This window comes from Amblyomma americanum, chromosome 11 (genome assembly GCF_052857255.1).
Source record: "Amblyomma americanum isolate KBUSLIRL-KWMA chromosome 11, ASM5285725v1, whole genome shotgun sequence".
NCBI lineage: Eukaryota > Metazoa > Arthropoda > Arachnida > Ixodida > Ixodidae > Amblyomma > Amblyomma americanum.
The window spans coordinates 36,458,712-36,476,012 of record NC_135507.1 but is presented as its reverse complement, the minus strand read 5'-3'; the positions used below and the strand labels follow the sequence as shown (position 1 = coordinate 36,476,012).

Below are 17,301 nucleotides of genomic sequence, written 5' to 3'. Positions count from 1 at the left end.
GGCAGCAAACATAGGTCTGTCAAATAGAAGATTACAGGGAGGTTGAAGTAACAGCAGAAAAAGCCGCATGAATTTTCCGTGGTGTTCAGAAGATCACTTCGGGGGCTTCAAACTGACCTCAGTACTTTGAACTCGTAGCTGCCAGAATGGTCATTGCTTTTCGAGGTCTCTCAACTTTCTATTCTCTCAGAGTAGATGGCGAAGCCCCGATTCCTCCCTCTTTTTTCCTAACTAGTCGTTTCAACACATTCCCCATCTCTCTAAAAACAAGGACCTGTTTTATGACACTTTCACATGTTTAGAAATCTGCAGCAATTTGGAGACTCGAATACATAAGCAGAAACAACGACAGCTATTCACACTAGAAGAGTAGGATTACCGAACACTTGCATATTCATGAGACAATTCTGGTGTACACTTATTAAGCCCTCTACCAGCCGGTCAAAAAACTCCACGGTGGCAGGGTGGTGTCAGACTTGGGAACGATCTGGAATAAGGTTCTTGTTTACGGAATTTTCAGGACGTCCTTTAAAGGTTTTGTTAATTTCTATGGCTAATTTTCACAAATTTTTTGTTAGCGGCTGATAAGCATGCCACAGTTGCGTTCTCAAAATACCTAATTGTGACTCTAGAAATGTTTGTACCACTTTTCAGCATTTGTACTCGCTGTAGAAGCATGCACAACAGATCACAGAATTAAAAACTTAGCAGATATCACTAATTCCGGTTTTTTTTTTCAAACACAGCCTCTGGAAAAGCCTTGCAAACAGTATGACTTTACAGCGTTTGTTTGTAACTAACGAAGAACACCAAGTGAAGCATGGGCACCAGTCTTTAGTTAAGAAGCATTTGTGTGATGTTTATTTTTGCTTATTTTATTTACAAGAACTTAAATGTCATAAGGTTGGAAAAGTGCTGGAATAATTTATTACCGTACATGTTTTCGTAGACTGACTTCGTTGCAGAGCTATGTTCGTACTATGCTGTCATTTTCTCGTTCTTTTTCTTTTTATCTTCCCAATCCTTCTCGGGAGAAGTCAGCAAACCATAGGATTTCGCAATAATTAATAAAAATGAACTAAAAGGGCCGCGGAGACAAAAACAGAAGTTGCACGAAGAAAATAAAGCAATGAATAAGGCTGTACAAGAATGAAAAATATTCCACAAAAACATAAGAAAAAATATTGGTGAGCAATGACCGTGGGCTCTACTTTGGGCATTATAGACTGACGGGTTTCACTTCTATGCCATGCTGGGGAGTGCCTCGAAACGAACTCACAAAACTCCTGTCAAGGAAATATAAAATGATCGTAGCCTTAACGTCGATTCAAGCGTATGCATTGACCTTGCATAGAGCTTTGATTGCTATTAAGCTTCCCTATTAAAGTTGATACGGGGCTGGAAAGACTCGTTGGTCAGGAGGCCGTGATGTCCGATGTCAAAAGGTCAAAGGGGACTTTGATCAGTACGCGAGAGTCCCTATCCGAAGAAATCCAGCTTCGGTCTGAGCCAGCGCCAAAGGGTGCCCTTGGCGCGAGTCCTGGCCCAGGCCACTGACACGGGGTCGTGGTCGTTCGGAGTCCGCAGGTCGAGCAGATGGGCTGCGTTGCGTACCGCGATCGACGTCGTGGTCTCAGTGCCCGACAGCACGCCACCGTAGTACCACGGGTCCCTCAGGTTGTTCCTGCATGCCCAATAGAAACGGAACGTGAGACAGGCAAATACCTAGCGCTCCACCACGCTAGCATTGGTGATCCGAACGGATTCCCAGCTGTCATGCTTATACTAAAATGAAATGAAATCGTGTGTTTCGTTGCATTAAAAGTGATTACAGAGGTTGGCTAGAGAAGGAGGTGTCATAGTCTGGCACACTAATAGGATATTCAGTTAATAACAGGCATCAAAAACAAAAATATCAAGCAGTATAGACTAAAATAACACCCCAGGAAGAAATTACTAAATATGCGTTAACACAAGCTATTGTGAGACATTTCAATAAGGTACGTCTTTGGATTTACTGCTCAAGTGAATAAATTGCACGTGCCTGCGTATCAACGCCACTGGGTAACCCGCCACAAGAGAAGAATATTTGAGAGAAAGCAGGCACATGATTACAAGTACGACGGAGTAGAAGAAAGTGTCCATTTTAAAACATTCGAAAATTTGTGTATCCGGATCTGAGAATCGCAGTACGTTCGGCACATAGCTGGTATGTTTATAGCTTATGAGGGTTTAACGTCCGAAAGGGACTCAGACTACGAGGGACGCCGCAGTGAAGGGCTCCGGAAATTTTGACCACCTGGGGTTCTTTGACGTACACTGAACTCGCAGAGAATAGCGCCTCTATCAAAATTCGACCGCGGCGGCCGGCATCGAACCAGCGTCTTTATGGTCAGCAGATGAGTGCCATAACCACTGAGCCACCCAGACGGCATAGCTGATATGTCTATGGGCATTATAGACATTACATATGTCCATTATATATTAATATAAGTGAGTATGATACACAGTGCATTATGTGAATATAACGCACAGCAGATAAAGTTTAAAGGCGATTGCACCCGTGGTAATGCGGGCGGATGATCAGCGCTGTAGCTTGTCCAAATTGTTTTGTCCGTTGGTGCGTTTGCTTTGAATGCTGCTGCTGCCACGCGTCAGTGTGTGACGATTGCGTTCGATTGCGTTTCTATTTTGGCAGGGTTACAACGAGTGCTTTATGGTGAGACAGGCTTCAGCATGTTGTCGCGTAGAGCATTTACTGAAAGCGTCCCGACCGCGTTCGTCCTCTGTTCGCCCCGCCCCACTTTTACAGCTCTTGCCTCCCGTGTCCGTATACAGCGTTCGGAGCGCGACAACCGTGACTCCCGCAACGTGACAGACGGGCCACGTCGCCAGTGGCGTGTTTATTGGAACTGCATCGGCTGGTAGTACGCAGGCGCGCGGGATGCCACACCATGCAAACGTTTCAGGATTATATCTTGAGTGGCGTTTCAAGGCGTTTCCCTCCTACTTGTCGCTACCGCGTGCCTAACACAATGACCAAGATTATGCAAAGTTCGAGGTACAGGCGAAAGGCACGGGTAGTTGACTCGTTTTGGCGGCGAACATGGCAAGCGCTATCACGTCTTTGTCAAGAACCTTCGCTAGATCTGTAAAAATAACTACGAGCAACTGAGGAAAGGAAATAAGGGACTCGTTATGACATACGTATGAAGGAAGCCAGTAGCCACCGAGACCAAGCAGCCTAGGAGAATGTTTCTATTTTGTTTTTTTTTGTTTTTACTTCTACCGTTGATCATTGGGAGATAAATAGTGTAATTATTTTATCACTTAAACGTAATTGATTAGAAAGCAAAATAAAACACAACCACATGCCGCCAGTTGGATCAAAACCCACGACCCCCTAATTTAGCGTCAGCATGTGTACTAAAGGTTTAGTGCACGAGGCAATTTCAGGTTCTATTTTGTTGAATTAACGTCGCGATTCTAGTTGTCACATTGCTTTTTATCTTCAAAATCCGGCCGCCGTGCCCCAGGAACCGAACATCCGACCTCTTGCTCAGCAAGTCAACACCTTACCGGCATTGAGAGGAGGTGACTCACGTGAATATCACGTTAGAGACATCCCGCAGGTCGCTCCCACCGTACAGCATCTTCAGCCGCCCAGGGTTGGGAGTCACGCCAAACCGCTGCCTGCACCTCTTCGCCAGCTTTCTTATGTCCCACTTTTTAGGCTGGAACATGTCTTCTGCACCGTTGGAGCACTCTGGCATCACGAGTTCCGTGCACGTCTGCGAACACGGGTCGGAAAATTCCACCTGTCACTAAATGTCGGAAACACGAATGTCGTTCCGGCTTTGATTCCGTTTAGGCACCCCAAGGAATACCGACTCGTCACTCCTGTATCTAGATATCCCTTCACCTCACTTGCTTTCCATACATCGATAGCTTTCCGCATCGTATTGCTAGCAAGTATAGATTGAGATAAATTTGATTTAAGCAATTGCACGGTGTGCCATTTTCGAGCCTCTCTGACCTATTCAGGCAGTACTCTGACGTCTGAGATTGGCCAGGTCTAGGAGGCATCAGAGGCTTCTCATTTCGCGTTGTCAGTTCCTCTGTTTTCCTGGGGTTTCGAAGGTGTTAACGATGTTTTTGTCATTGAATCCTACAAACGTTTTTTTTTTTTTTTTCAAAGACAATGATTATTCATCGCACGCTTGAATACTTTTGCTTCTACCATAGTTAAGGAGTCAAGAGCTGCCCATTAAATTCCAATTCAGTAAATATCCTAATGATCGTTGTTACTGTTATCGTAGAGAACATGCGACACTGGCATGATTTATTTACCTGGAACATCCAGCCGGCATGTACTCCAACGTTACCGTCGATGCTGTAACAGGCAGCGTTTCCGGAGCTATTGTACAGGATAGATGCCGCCTTGTGCAGGCTTCGTATGAGGTCTTCACCCGTCTGCAACGGGTTCCATAGGAACCGGCAGGCTTCCTGGGTTAAGGGGAAGTTATAATTAGTCCCCCAGGCGAAACCAATCAGCATCTTTTCAACTAACTTGGCAGCATTACTGAAGCGATGAGAATTGTTCTTAAGCAGCGGTGTTCCTCCATGAGATATTCTCAGCACCTCCTTGTTTAATGGTTCAAAAATAAATGACGCGGACGCATTTGATTCACACTTCTGCTCGCAACCACACGAATTAGTCAAGGTAGACATTTTGATACGTTCTGCTTAGCTGGGAAAGAAAGAAACTAAGCTGGCGAGCTAAGTAGTTAGGTTAGTTACGCAGAAATTATGGAAACGAAAAGAGAAGACGCGCGGGTTTCATACCGACGATCACCACGCCGGGTGACCGAACTTTTCCATTCTTTAATGGCGATGCGCAACTTTAATGCTTTTCGGCCGCAAACCATGAACCGTTCAAACCTTACTTGCAACGCACTGTTCAAGAAGATGGCAAGGTGTTTCACATCACAGCTCTACAACCCGGCTTTTATTCGTCCTGTGTTATTTTTAACAAGAGCGCGGCAGAGAGCGGCGCTTCCTCTGATTCCGACGACAGCGCAGTTTGCTCGTCACCATCGTCGCCTAATCAACAGTTTTATGTGAAAGCTTTCTTCTAGCACGCTGTATGTACCCGCTTGTCATCCCAGCTAGGAGGGATAGCTCGAAGCTGAAGGCTGCAAGGTGGTGTTCCTGCGTTAGCATTATAGTCCTATTTCGACGAAAGTTCCCTGAGCATGAAGCCCACACCCCCACCCCCTCCCCCTTTAGATTTGGGTACCTTGCCGGCACCAACCGGTAAAAATGCATCTCTCCACCTACGGGTCTCCCACCATCTACGCACCTTAGGCAAAGTGTCCCCTACATTTCTTGTTCAACTTCCTTGTAAGCACAATATATACTTGCACAACACTAATAAAACAGCAAACTTCCTAACGTTTAACGCATTCATCGAGCATTGGGTATGAGACTAGGGGAGTTCCCTTGCCTTGACTGGATTCGCTGGCAGCTTGCCGAACAATTCGGTGTCGTAGGGGTAGTCGAGCATGGCCATGGTCTGGTAGGCCTCCTTCAGCCAGTGGTAGAGATGCGGGACGCTGTCCTTCGTCAGCCGCTGACACGAGTGGAACGCCTCTGTCAGGAAGCTCAGCCCGTCATCTGCGGAAAAGAAGGTAAAAGAACAAGAACGCTTCCTTGACTATATATGTGCGAACAAAATAAAATGCTTACTGTTTAAAAATAAAATATAAAAATTACACTTAAGTCGTTTTCTGTCATTGCCTTGCTCACGTTTAGGCTTGCCAAGCGTTCCTAGACATCAGCGACTAGAGCCAGCATTTCAGTTAATTTGAGTTTTGTTTATTACCTTAAATGTCCCCCGGAGGGGCATTACATAAGAGGTGGGTTCTCATACATGCAGTAAATATCATGGTATATAATCATTGGATAAAAATGGTCATACAGAAGTTGCAAAAATGAAGATGGGCAAGCAGTAGTAGTGATTTCGTGAGTACACCACCTAATGAACAGTTTTATGTGAAAGTTTTCTTCTACTGTGCGGTCTACACCCGCACGCCCCCCCCCACCCCCCCCCCCCTTCTGTTACGTCGAAATATCTTGAAGCTTAAGGCAGCAAGGCAGTCTTCGGTAGAGAACAGAGTGCAACTCAATAGGGATATTTCAAACTTGTAATTTTTCGACAACTAGAGAGTTTAGACAGAAGGCAAGCGGACATTCTGACTATTATTGCCGACTATTTCGCCTCCATGCAATAATCAGATCTGTAAATAGCACCCTGCGCTCACACCGACTGTTTCAGAGAACATTTCAGATAGATAGATAGATAGATAGATAAAGAGGAGGAGGGAAAGGCAGGGAATGTTTAAAAATACCCCTTCTAATCTCACGCTGCACTGAAGAAAGTGCAATAGATTGTTCTGCGATAACTGATCGGGCAGCGGCTGTTTTCAGGTGTCGTCATCAAGTGTGCCATGAGGTAGTGGAAGCTCTCCTGATAAGCAAAAACAAGGAAATAGGTGTGGCGTAACCGTCACTACCATTGCAATCCAGTGAAAATGTGTTTTTGGACGCGAACTTCGGAGAGTTGTAACGCGATAGCGGTAAGGCTCCTGTTTTGCAGAAAATACGGCGTCGTCCGCATTGTGAGCGAAAAGAACTCTGAAGAAGCAATCCAGATGGAACACATAGGTCACGCGATCTTGCGGCGTCGTCACAATCTGTCCACCGGTTTATGAGAAAACTGCCCATTGTGGCAGGTGGCCGTCGCTAGAGGTCGCTCGGGAAGAGCAACCTGGTTCGCACAAGGCCCGCCGGTGGAAGCACCTGCCATCGCAGGGCAGTGGCGCACCACTTAATCGCTGCACCGATGGTATGAGGACTCCCAGTGATCTATGGATGTGAAGTCGAGACTGACCAATCCGCGTATATAGGCGTTGATCCATTAACGCTTTCGCGTTATACACTTAAGGCGGAACTTAAGTGTCCGCTTCAGTTTTGTAGCGATAGCTACATTACGGTAGCATTTCGAGCCTTCAGCGTGGCTGCGCCGCCACGCCGTCACGTGGTTGACCACGTGGTGCGGAGCAGCTGCCGGCGGAGCGGCGCCGTGGCTGATCACGTGGTTCTTCACGTGGTTGTTCATGTGTCCAGCCACATGGCTGTTCCGTCCAGTTCTATTGTCCTTGTCTTTATCCTTCCGAGCGCTTTCAAATTATAGGATCCTATATAGCAGGCAGTTTAAACAATTGTTTTGTATACGTGTGGACTGCGCGAGCAAAGTTGCCCGTTTTACTCATGGAGTAGAAGCTCACCTGTGTACGCCATCTTGTCCATGATTGCCCAAGACCTGCGTATGCTGGCGGCGCAGTTCTGCGATTGGCTCTTGTAACTGTCGGTGATGGCGCGGGCGAACTTGTCACATGGCACTTCGCCGCTGTAGTACGCGATGGGCGCGCTGGACGCGTAGGCTCTGCGAAGAGAAAGCGGGAGGGGGGTGTAAAAGAGATTCCAGAAAAATCTGAGGACTTCAATCTTGTGTAACGGCTAACGTGTTCTCTTTCAATGCTGTTCACAAAAGACGGTAGGCGGAATGTGGGGTTAAATGTCCCGTAGTAACACATGGACTGGACAAAATACAGCGATAGTTCTTACTCATCACGTTGCTCGATTTTCTGGGGGTCTGCAACCACCTCCCTTCGGTGTCAAATTTTCTAAGTCCGAGGAATTCAAGATGCCGGCCGCCATAGTAAGTCGCTATAACAACACAACTGGTGATTGATTGGTGACGTCACTGATATATCCAATTGGTAATTGATTGGTGATGTCACTTATAAATCCAAGATGTCGGCCAGTAATGGTAATTATTTGATGACATCATTAATTAATCCAACACGGCGGCGGCTAACGCTCGCTACTTCAACGTCTTCCAGGCGGTGGCGGCGTCATTTTAAGCGCCGTCAGTACCTGTGTGCTGTGTTTCTAGAGCACGGCCGGCCCTCGAAACTACAACGCTGAAAGCAATTTTCTACACTGCGTCTTGTTTTCCAGGAGCTAATCACGGTGCATTTGTCACCAATGATCTTCCCCGAGTGCGCACAAAAAAGGAGCGTGTGGTCGCTCACCCCTTGACGAGGTGTGGATAGCGAATGCGCATCCAAGCTGCAAGCATTCCCCCGTATCCTCCGCCGAACGTCACCACCATGCTCTTATCGGCGCCGGGGGCGGTTGACTTGATGTGCTGGATGAGGTACGCGAAGTCTGCGAGTGCCTGCTCCGTCGTCAGGTAGCCACGCTTCTCCTTGGACTGTCACAAGCGAGGCGCGTAAGACGGATGAAGAAAAAAAATGCAAATTTCAAACAAATTTATTGTTCTTTAGTAGATATAAAATTGAGGTTTCGCAAAAGCCGTACACATGAATTCTGCATAGGAATTAAATCAAGAGTTCACATAGCAAAAAACTGAATGCAGCCAAAGAGATCCCTTAGGTATACAAAACTGGAGAAGGAAAAATAAATTACAATCGAAAGTAGTGAGTAGTCGTACAATAGAGCACGCGAGTCACGATACGTTTCTCACTTTTGTAATAGATTTCCAATGGTTGGAAGTGCTTTTCTGCAGAAGGTAAAGACGCAATGGAACAACAGTGTTCGGAAAATTATTTCACAGCAGTGCATCCAAACAAAAACAGAAATGAAAATATCTGTAATTTGGCACAATGTGTCGTCCAAAGTAGCGCGTTGTACGTGATTAGCCTCACAGCATGACCAGCTACGCGAATAAATTAGTTTTTTTAGGCAAGAAAATGGCGCCGAAGCTCTTCACGTATCTCGGAGGACAGCCGAACCGCGATTTAAGGCAAGGGATAAAGGAGCGATTAAGAGAAGAAAGGAAGAGGTAGGTGCCGTAGTGGAGGGCTCGGAATAGCTTCGACCACCTGGGGATCTCTTGCAGCTTTCTATACAAGGACGGCTAACAATACGATGAATCATTATCTTCAAAACGGAAGTGATATTCCTATAAACCTATAAATTGTCATCAGTGGAGACAAAAACGGCAATAAACCACATGGTCTATTAGAAATCTTTGAATCAAACCGCTATAGAGTGGTTAAATTAAGAAGTTCTAAAGCAGTATAGAAAAATTTAGAGTTTGGTTATCTGTCAGATGTCCAGTCATGGCAGTTTAATGGCAAGCACGACACCCCGGTGCTGCTTTTTCTAGCTGTTAATGAAAGAAAACAAACTTCCCCGTTTCCTTTTCTATCTGTCAAAAGTCAGGTGTACTGTGTTCTAACAGATCAATGAAAACTCAATCACTTCTACCCTCATGCTTCAATCTCTTTCTGGAACTGCAGTAACATTTCTGCCAGGAGAGGGATGGCCCGGACACCATCTGCGCCATCTGCATCGGGATTTGGAAGTGAGATTGGACTCGAAAGTAAATGATGAATAACTTCACTGAATTTTCGCAACTAACTGCACGGTTCCGAAAGGCATTGCTTGGAAGGTACCAGCTGGCTTTTCATAAAGGAGTTTCGCGTTAACCATAATTCATTAATTTCTCATATGCTATCTCTTTATCATACATGATTAAGGGAGGCATGCGATAGTCTAACCCACTTATAACGAACCTGACAGTCGCGCTGATTGTGCTCACTGTTTCCGAAGTTCTTATAAGTGGACTCTTCATATTACAGCCAGAAGTATAAAGTAAAAAAAATGGCGATTATTTCTTTAAAAAGTGCGTAGTGGGCGTCTGTTTCTTCAAAACAGGCATTGGCCTCCTACATAACAGCAAACCTCGTCATCGTCCGGTAGCTTTAATCCTGTACATATTTACGCCACTGTGGTGTCAGCAGTTTCAGCCGTTATTACTTGGACTGATGAGCATGCCTTGACACGTTGGTACTGCATCATTAAACCTGATTAAGGCGCCACGGGAAAGGACGGCGTACGGAGGGTTGAAAACGCATCAAGCCGAGCCTAAGATGGGATAAAAAAAATATAGAAGTTAAATTTTTGTGTGTGTCAGCGCTCTTCGTGGCACTTTTTTGCGTTCTTTTAACATCAATGTTATTTTGCAAGACGACATGTAGCTGTACATGGGAGCCCTAGACTTACCGTGAATGACCGTTCTCCGTATGGCAGCGAATCCCCGTAGTAGCGGTGTTCCGCGAATACAAGCATAGCTTTGAAGTCCAGTGCCCAGTCGTACATTATTCCCTGAAATAAAGAACATCACAAGCTTCGACTTATTCATTTTTTGTATATAACAGCTGAACAGCCTGTGCAGTACCCTGGGCCTCAATGCTGCGTTCACTATTCGAGGTCTGTCAAGATTAATTAATTTATTTATTAATTCTTCATGTTGCGGACCGCAAGCTCTTATTTCCTCATATAGGTTTCATATATGGGTATGCAAATGCGGGCGTAAATGTTTACTCTGTAAATAAAGCAGTTCTGAAGCTGGGGCTTTTTGAACCGCAAATAATTTGCAACTAGCGTGTGGAAAAACTCAGGGGAGAGAAAAAGGTCTTCACGCAGCAAAATGTTGTGCTCGGAAATTGTCTTTTTTGTCTTTTTTGCGTAATACAGGTAGTTACAACGTCTCAGCCATATTTATACAGGTGCTGTATTTAGCCCTGGACGTCCCTCACCTCCTTCCCCCCGTCGATGAAAATTTGACATCACTGTCCCCAGTGTTGATGTGGATTTGGTTCAAACGTGCTCCTGTTCGAATATGTTAGGTAAGGTAAAGGTGCTTACCATTTGGTTAGCTAGGACCTCGACGTTCATTTCGCTTCCTGTGCAAAAAAATATGGGACCGCCATTTTGGTTCCAGTGATTCTCGTAGACGAGGTAGCGCTGGCGAAATGTGTCCTTATTGCTGAAGCTGAAGTGGTCAACCTTGGAGACAAAAAGTTAGCCAGCATCACCACCAACAACAACTGCATAATCAATGTCCAAGCCATACCTAATAAACAAAGTACGACTCCAGCTGTGTCCGCTTTAAATTCATGCGGATTTTCAAACCGCATTGCCCCGACTACTCGTTTTGACTCATTTGACGCACAAACTTCCACTTCAAACTTCGATTTACCGAGGTTTATCTTTTCTACGTATTACAAGTCCTTCCCAAGCTGTTTCATTATTCCCAGTTTCACCTGAAATACTGTCGGATACTTCTTGTTTCCTGACAGTCACTAGTTTTTTTTTTTCTCTCTATCTTCCAACGTCTCACCACTCGTTCACCTTCCTATTGCTTTTCACAATGTGAACTCTCGTTCGAAAAGCTCGAAGATAAGGACCCACAAGAGGACACTGGCAGAATATGTTGATAACATTTGTAGGTTTGCACGGTACTGATAAGCAACTCTTCAGAATGTAAAATTTCTTACGAACTTCGCTCTGAGTAAAATAGAACGGCGTGCTTAATGGGCATCTTTCATCTGTAGTTCGGTGTATTAGTCTCTATACTGAAGGATTTTCTCAGAAGATCGGGGTTCTTATGTAATACCAAGAACCCGTAATCATATCACTAGAGCCCCTACTAATAAAGTCACTACAAAATCGAAATATAGGTAAATATTAGGTGGTTTAACGAGCGCCGCAGTAAACTGCTTTTGTTTTTTGTTGGCTGTTTAGATGTTTTCCACAATACTTTTCCATGACAATTTCATACAGGACGTACTCATTGTCTACCAATGGCTTTAGAGAGAATACGTTGCTATTTTAAGTTATCTAAGAATGAATTGCTATGTTATGTTAAGACTAATGGTCAATTTTCGATATATAGTGCGTAATTATTTATCGTTTCAAGAATCCCATATCAGATTTAATTCATTATTTCACCTCATTTCGTCATTGTACGATGTTTTTCCTACGTAAATCTTTCATTTGTCAACGCAATATAAAGAAGAGTTACCTCTTGTAAAACACACGTTAATCTCCGAACAGGTAATAACTGTAATTAATGCAAGTGGAGCTACTAATTAAATTAATACTGTTCTAAAGGCATGTCGGCGGAGAATTATGGTTTTTCAATGCTTCATTTGACTTTATTTACCACAAATTTAAAGAACAAAATTCAGCTAACGGATGCATGAACTCCACTGTGCAATACGTTAACCACTGGGCATTGAAATTTAGCAGCAAGCTTAGTTACTAATGGTCAATTTTCGATATATAGTGCGTAACTAATTTATTGTATCAAGATTCCCATAGCAGTTATAATTCATTATTTCACCTCATTTCGTCATTATACCATGTTTTTCATTGTTAAATACAGCAAACATTTAGTTGCCATTGTTAGCATACGCCCAATATTCGGCATCTGTGAGGTTCGATCACCACCTACTGGTTTCCCACGGTTACAAACCTTCCCTGTCCTAATGCTCGACTTTTCTGAGGGGAAGTGCCTGAGAAAAAGCTTCTTCGTGCGCACCTAACACGCTACCTATGGGGCCTTTTTGGATAATCCTGTACTTTCGCGCAATTATAATTAAATAATAATCACAACCTTACTTTAAACCAAAATCTCGTTTGCATTGAAATGATTCTGAGAGGTCACACCTGCTGGTAAGTATTGCGTTATGCCGCACTCGCAACAACAGATTTCTTCCTGAGACTAACCCAGAAAATGCGTACAAGCGCTTCCGGTTTTAGCGGCTGCCACCAACCACGTGCTGCTGGCGCCAAGCCGGAAAAAAACCGCGGGAATTTTGAATGTTTAACACCCCATTGATTTCTTGTCGCCGTAGGAACTAGTGTTTGCGAGCACAAGAAGCACTTCGTAAGTCAAATTTGGCAGCGCGTCTAAAGAGTAGGCCATCAGTATCAACATCTTCGCGTGACATCTTAAAAGCCTCTTTAGCTTTCTCTTACTTACAAATTAAAATATTTCATTTATATAAACGGTGTTCGCTGCTGGTGGCTGACAGATGGCGCTAGTTGGTGACGACCACGAAAGTTGAGAGTGAAATATCTATTTTTTTTTTAATCTCGACCACGTGGGGATCTTTAACGTACACTGACATCGCACAGCACACGGGCGCTTTGGCGTTTCGCCTCCATTCAAACGCGGCCGCCGCGGTCGGGTTCGAACCCGTGTACTCCGGCTCAGTAGCCGAGCGTCTTAACACTGAGCTACCGTGGCTGGTTATCCCCAGGTGGTCAAAATTATTCCAGAGACTTCCTCTGCGGCACCTCTTTCTTCCTTTCTTCTTTTACTCCCTCCCTTATCCCTTTTCTTACGGTGCGGTTCGGGTGTCCACAGAGATATGTGAAACAGTTACTGCACAATTTCCTTTCCTCAAAACCATTTTTAAATACTTTTTAACTTTGAAACCCTGATCTGCATAATATTGTTTACGTCCCAGTTTGGTTTGATATTTTCCTCGTAAAGCACGGTTCTTGGTGTCGCCGCACATTGCATGGGCGCTAAGCTTACCAACATCTCCCTCAATTGAATGTTCGGTCTATACTGCCGAAAAACTGTCTCTAGTGATAATGATCTTCGTAATGCGCTCTCGAAATGTCAGTCCTTTGAGGAATCTCGCTAATGCTGCCCATCATTAACTTGGCGCCCCTAGTTACGCGAAACTAGGGGCATATTTTCGCAACCACAAACGTGAGGACTTGCACGAGTGTCCTAATGACAACGAGGAGACCCCCAGTGTACCATAAAACGTTCTACCAGAGCTCTCCACCAACTCACAGTTGCCCAAAAAAGAAACATCGTAGCCTGAATCCGCCACAATCACTCACCTTCTGCTTGAAATAGGCGACTCTGTATTTCTGCTCGGCGTTCGACGCCGTCAGCGGCAAGTGAAAAACGAGTAGTCCAGCGAAAATTAGCATTTTTGTCCTCGGGAGTGCGGCGGATAACACAGCGTCCACTTGTCCGAACGACTCGTCTTGACAAACGGGCCTACTGCCTTGAGGAACGGCGCGTGGATGCCGGCCGAGACGCAACGTCCGTCGACACGGAGAATCGAGAGCAGGTAACGGTAACATCCTTTCCCATTAGGGGGCGCATCCTGGGTCAATTTGCGTCCGCTTGTATCGGCACTTGCTCACTCCTTGTACGGAACCTGTTTCCTGCATCGCCATGCCGTGTCGTTACGGCGTTCACGCGAGGTGCGTTTGTGTCGCGGTTCTGAACGCGCTGACAACTTTTTGGCAGCCAGTGAACTGTCATACGTGTGATATTATTCCTTTATTTGTTCGATCAGAACAAAAAAAATAATCCTCAAAGCAGTATTTAAGCTCTGAACTTACAACAGAAAAAAAATAGAGAAGCACGAAAGGCCAGAATAGGACGGTAAGAACAGTGTACAGTCTAGCGCGATTTGAAGGTTCCCCGCAAGGTTTTTGCAGGCTGCATTCAATTTCGCAAATTTTAATCTTTTCTTTTTTTATATTCATGGCAGTATCGCATGAAAGGAGACAAACCGCACCGGGCCGGGCCCTACCCGCGGCTAGCTGCCCGCCTGCGGCTCCCGAGGCCTGCCGCTAGGGGAACTTCAGTAGCGCCCCCTACAACCGGTGCTCGAGGTGCATATGGCCAGCTATTATAGGTTAAGCAAAGAGGCAGCTCCATGGTCGCACTCTACTGACCCACTGTGCCAGTCGTTAAGGCATCACACGCGCAAACATAGACGAATGTAAACATCTAAGTACATTCTGGAATCTTATTGCCGATCTGTGAGTGCAAACACGCACACACATGACATAATGACTCTAAGTGGGGCCTCGTCTTTCGTGACGGATCACTTATCTCGGCCCTCCGAAAACCAGTTCCCAGGCCCGCGGGCTCTGTAACCGGCCAGACTATTTTCTGTGGGTTGAGTCTTAGCGTCTGGCTGGCAAAGTACGCGTAAACGATCAGTTACTAACGCAGACGTATAGTTTGTGGTAAAAACTAGCACTAAGGGACTGTTGAGCAGTTATTAAATGTACCTAACACCTGGTGGCTCACGCTGTAAGCGTATGGCAGTCAGCGGGTAAGAGGCACCGTTAATTGCTTGTGAGCATACACCTCCTATACAAATGAGACGAACTGTGTTAAATTACGCGCTTTCGGGCGCACCAATAAACTAAGACAAATTTATTGAGATCACAATGCTAGTCCAGGTATAGCAATATTGGGATTTTTGGAGTCTCCTGTTAATAAAGTTTTTTGGTTAATGCCTTAAAATAAAATTTCTTTCACATCTAAGCATTAGCGCTGCAAACAGGAATTTTTCAATCCGTTCAGGAGGATCGGCAGTATAGAATCAACTGTTTGTCTCTAGCACCTCGATCTAATTTATTTTGCAGCAATAATTTTATCGCTGCTGGTAAATGTAATAGAGGTAACAAAAAATTATAGGATACACTTAACGCCCGCCATACGGGTATGACGCGATAGCCTAATCGGTTAGTTCTCATATATGCCGAAGGTCATTCTCAACTTCACAATCATAAATTCAATTCTCACGCCCCTCCTGGCGCAGTGGTGCAGCGGTTAAGCGACGCGTCACTGCCCTGCGATGGCAGGTGCTCCCAGCGGTGGGCCCTGTGATACCCAGGTTGCTCTTCCAGAGCGACCAATCATTGAATTAACTGCCACCTGCCACATTTGGCAGTTTGTTCACTATCATGTGGGAAGGTTGAGTTGACGTCGCAAGGTCACGTTACCTAGGTTGCCCTCTGAAGACCACCTGCCAGAGCCATGCTCGTGATTTTTCGCTCAAAACGCCGGCACCGGATTTTGTGGGGAACGGGGCCTTTAACGCTATGGTGCTAAGAAATGCTTATTACTGAGTAATAGGCGCTGTGCCTTCCCGCTAGTATTTGAAATGTCTTTTAGAATTTGATATTTGATAAACAAATTTGTCTAATTCACCATTTTTATCGTCCTTTACTTAAAGTTCTGATGTGCTCAGCTTTGCTTTTTTTACTGCTAAAAATCTTAAGCTGCGGTTTAGCCACTTACTCCTGTGGTCTACAGAGGAATCTACAGTGAACCTACGTAAGATCTCAATTACTTAGTAAATCAATTTCAATTAAACCTAATTGAATTCCGTTTAAGTTTGGTTATCTTAATTTAATTAAGGCAAATCAATAAAATGGCCTCCACTTGTCACGTAGAGAGAGGTAGATCCCCTCCCTACTTTTTGGGGACAGCGAAGGAAGGAAAGAAGGGAAGTGCAGAAGGGAAGAGAGAAATGAAGTGGGTGAGAGTAGACGGGTGTCCTGATCAGATTGCGCTGATTCGCATTAGCACAGCTGGGATTTATCTTACGGCTTAATGCGCTAAGCCGGCAAGATTAGCTCTACAATTTTTATTTTAATTACAAACGTAGTATTATATGACGTATTCGTTCTGTCTTATTATTTGTCATCTTATTTTGTACTGACATCTCCGGCTTGGACATGTCAGATGCCTGAAATATTTTGGGGTATGTTTTGAAATAAACTTCCGCCACTATATCAAACCGTAGACCTGAGACGCAGTCGCACTGCTGTCGTAGAACAGGGCTCGGAAAACATATGAAGGCAGGTCACCATCATATCACTCGGCCCTCGAGTCGACCCTGCTAACATGTAACCCGAAACGTTATAGAAAATTGTTCAGATTATCCTAATTATACGTATTTCAAATCAGAGTAAGTGTTTTTACCAAATATGATGTTCGTAAGAGCAAAGCCAGAGGTCCGAATAAAGTTCCAGTTAAGCAAGTACAAAATAACGAGGTTCCACTGTTACTAATACAGTTAAGCGAAGCAGACTGCCGGAATTGTTACTTACCTTCATATAATTTTCAACCCCAAAGACAACGGGGCACAACGTATAAAAGGTATAGGCATTAGTTTGGAGCCCTTCGGATAGCTCAACGCTTACCGAAACCTCGTTGCACGGGTGTGTTCGCGTTTCGACCGTATATAAACGCTGCCGCCGCGCCCGAAAATTCAGTTAGTAACATCACGTCGAGGCCTAGACCTCCACAGCCGCTCAATCACCGCACCTGACTAGCGTACACGTTGTTCCAAGAAAAGAACAATCAGTTATGAGGATGAGAAAAAACCGTATGATTGATGTTTGTCGGCATAAAAGCAAAGGTACCGGAAAGTAACAGGTCGTAGAACAGACAGCGGAGCTAGCTTTTGTATTGGTAGTCGGTCGTAACATCAGCGCTAAGAAGAAAGAAATGCGCGTACACGCAAGGAGCACCGCGACCTTTGCTTCCTTGCTCCGTCTGGTGAAGCTACAGCTATTTGA

General features: G+C 44.9%; 1 protein-coding gene across 1 annotated transcript; it reads right to left on the bottom strand.

Annotated features, from left to right (window-relative positions):
• Window positions 1-1,430: 1,430 nt before the first annotated feature.
• On the bottom strand, window positions 1,431-13,896 carry LOC144109554 (lysosomal Pro-X carboxypeptidase-like). The gene is made up of 9 exons (XM_077642379.1): window positions 13,804-13,896; window positions 10,804-10,944; window positions 10,159-10,260; window positions 8,160-8,341; window positions 7,350-7,507; window positions 5,507-5,676; window positions 4,351-4,506; window positions 3,604-3,791; window positions 1,431-1,684 (listed from the first exon to the last, which is right to left on the bottom strand). The coding sequence occupies exons 1-9, from the start codon at window positions 13,894-13,896 to the stop codon at window positions 1,480-1,482; spliced, it is 1,395 nt and encodes a 464-aa protein (XP_077498505.1). The 3' UTR covers window positions 1,431-1,479.
• Between the last annotated feature and the right edge of the window lie 3,405 nt (window positions 13,897-17,301).

What these genes read in the sequence shown, in the direction of transcription:
- LOC144109554 (XM_077642379.1), bottom strand. Translation starts at nt 13,896, where the DNA reads ATGCTAATTTTCGCTGGACTACTCGTTTTTCACTTGCCGCTGACGGCG. An exon ending in ACGGAGAACGGTCATTCACG is followed by an intron (nt 8,342 to 10,158) that starts GTAAGTCTAGGG and finishes CGCTTGTGACAG; the next exon opens with TCCAAGGAGAAGCGTGGCTA. An exon ending in ATGCCGGCTGGATGTTCCAG is followed by an intron (nt 3,792 to 4,350) that starts GTAAATAAATCA and finishes CCGTGTTCGCAG; the next exon opens with ACGTGCACGGAACTCGTGAT.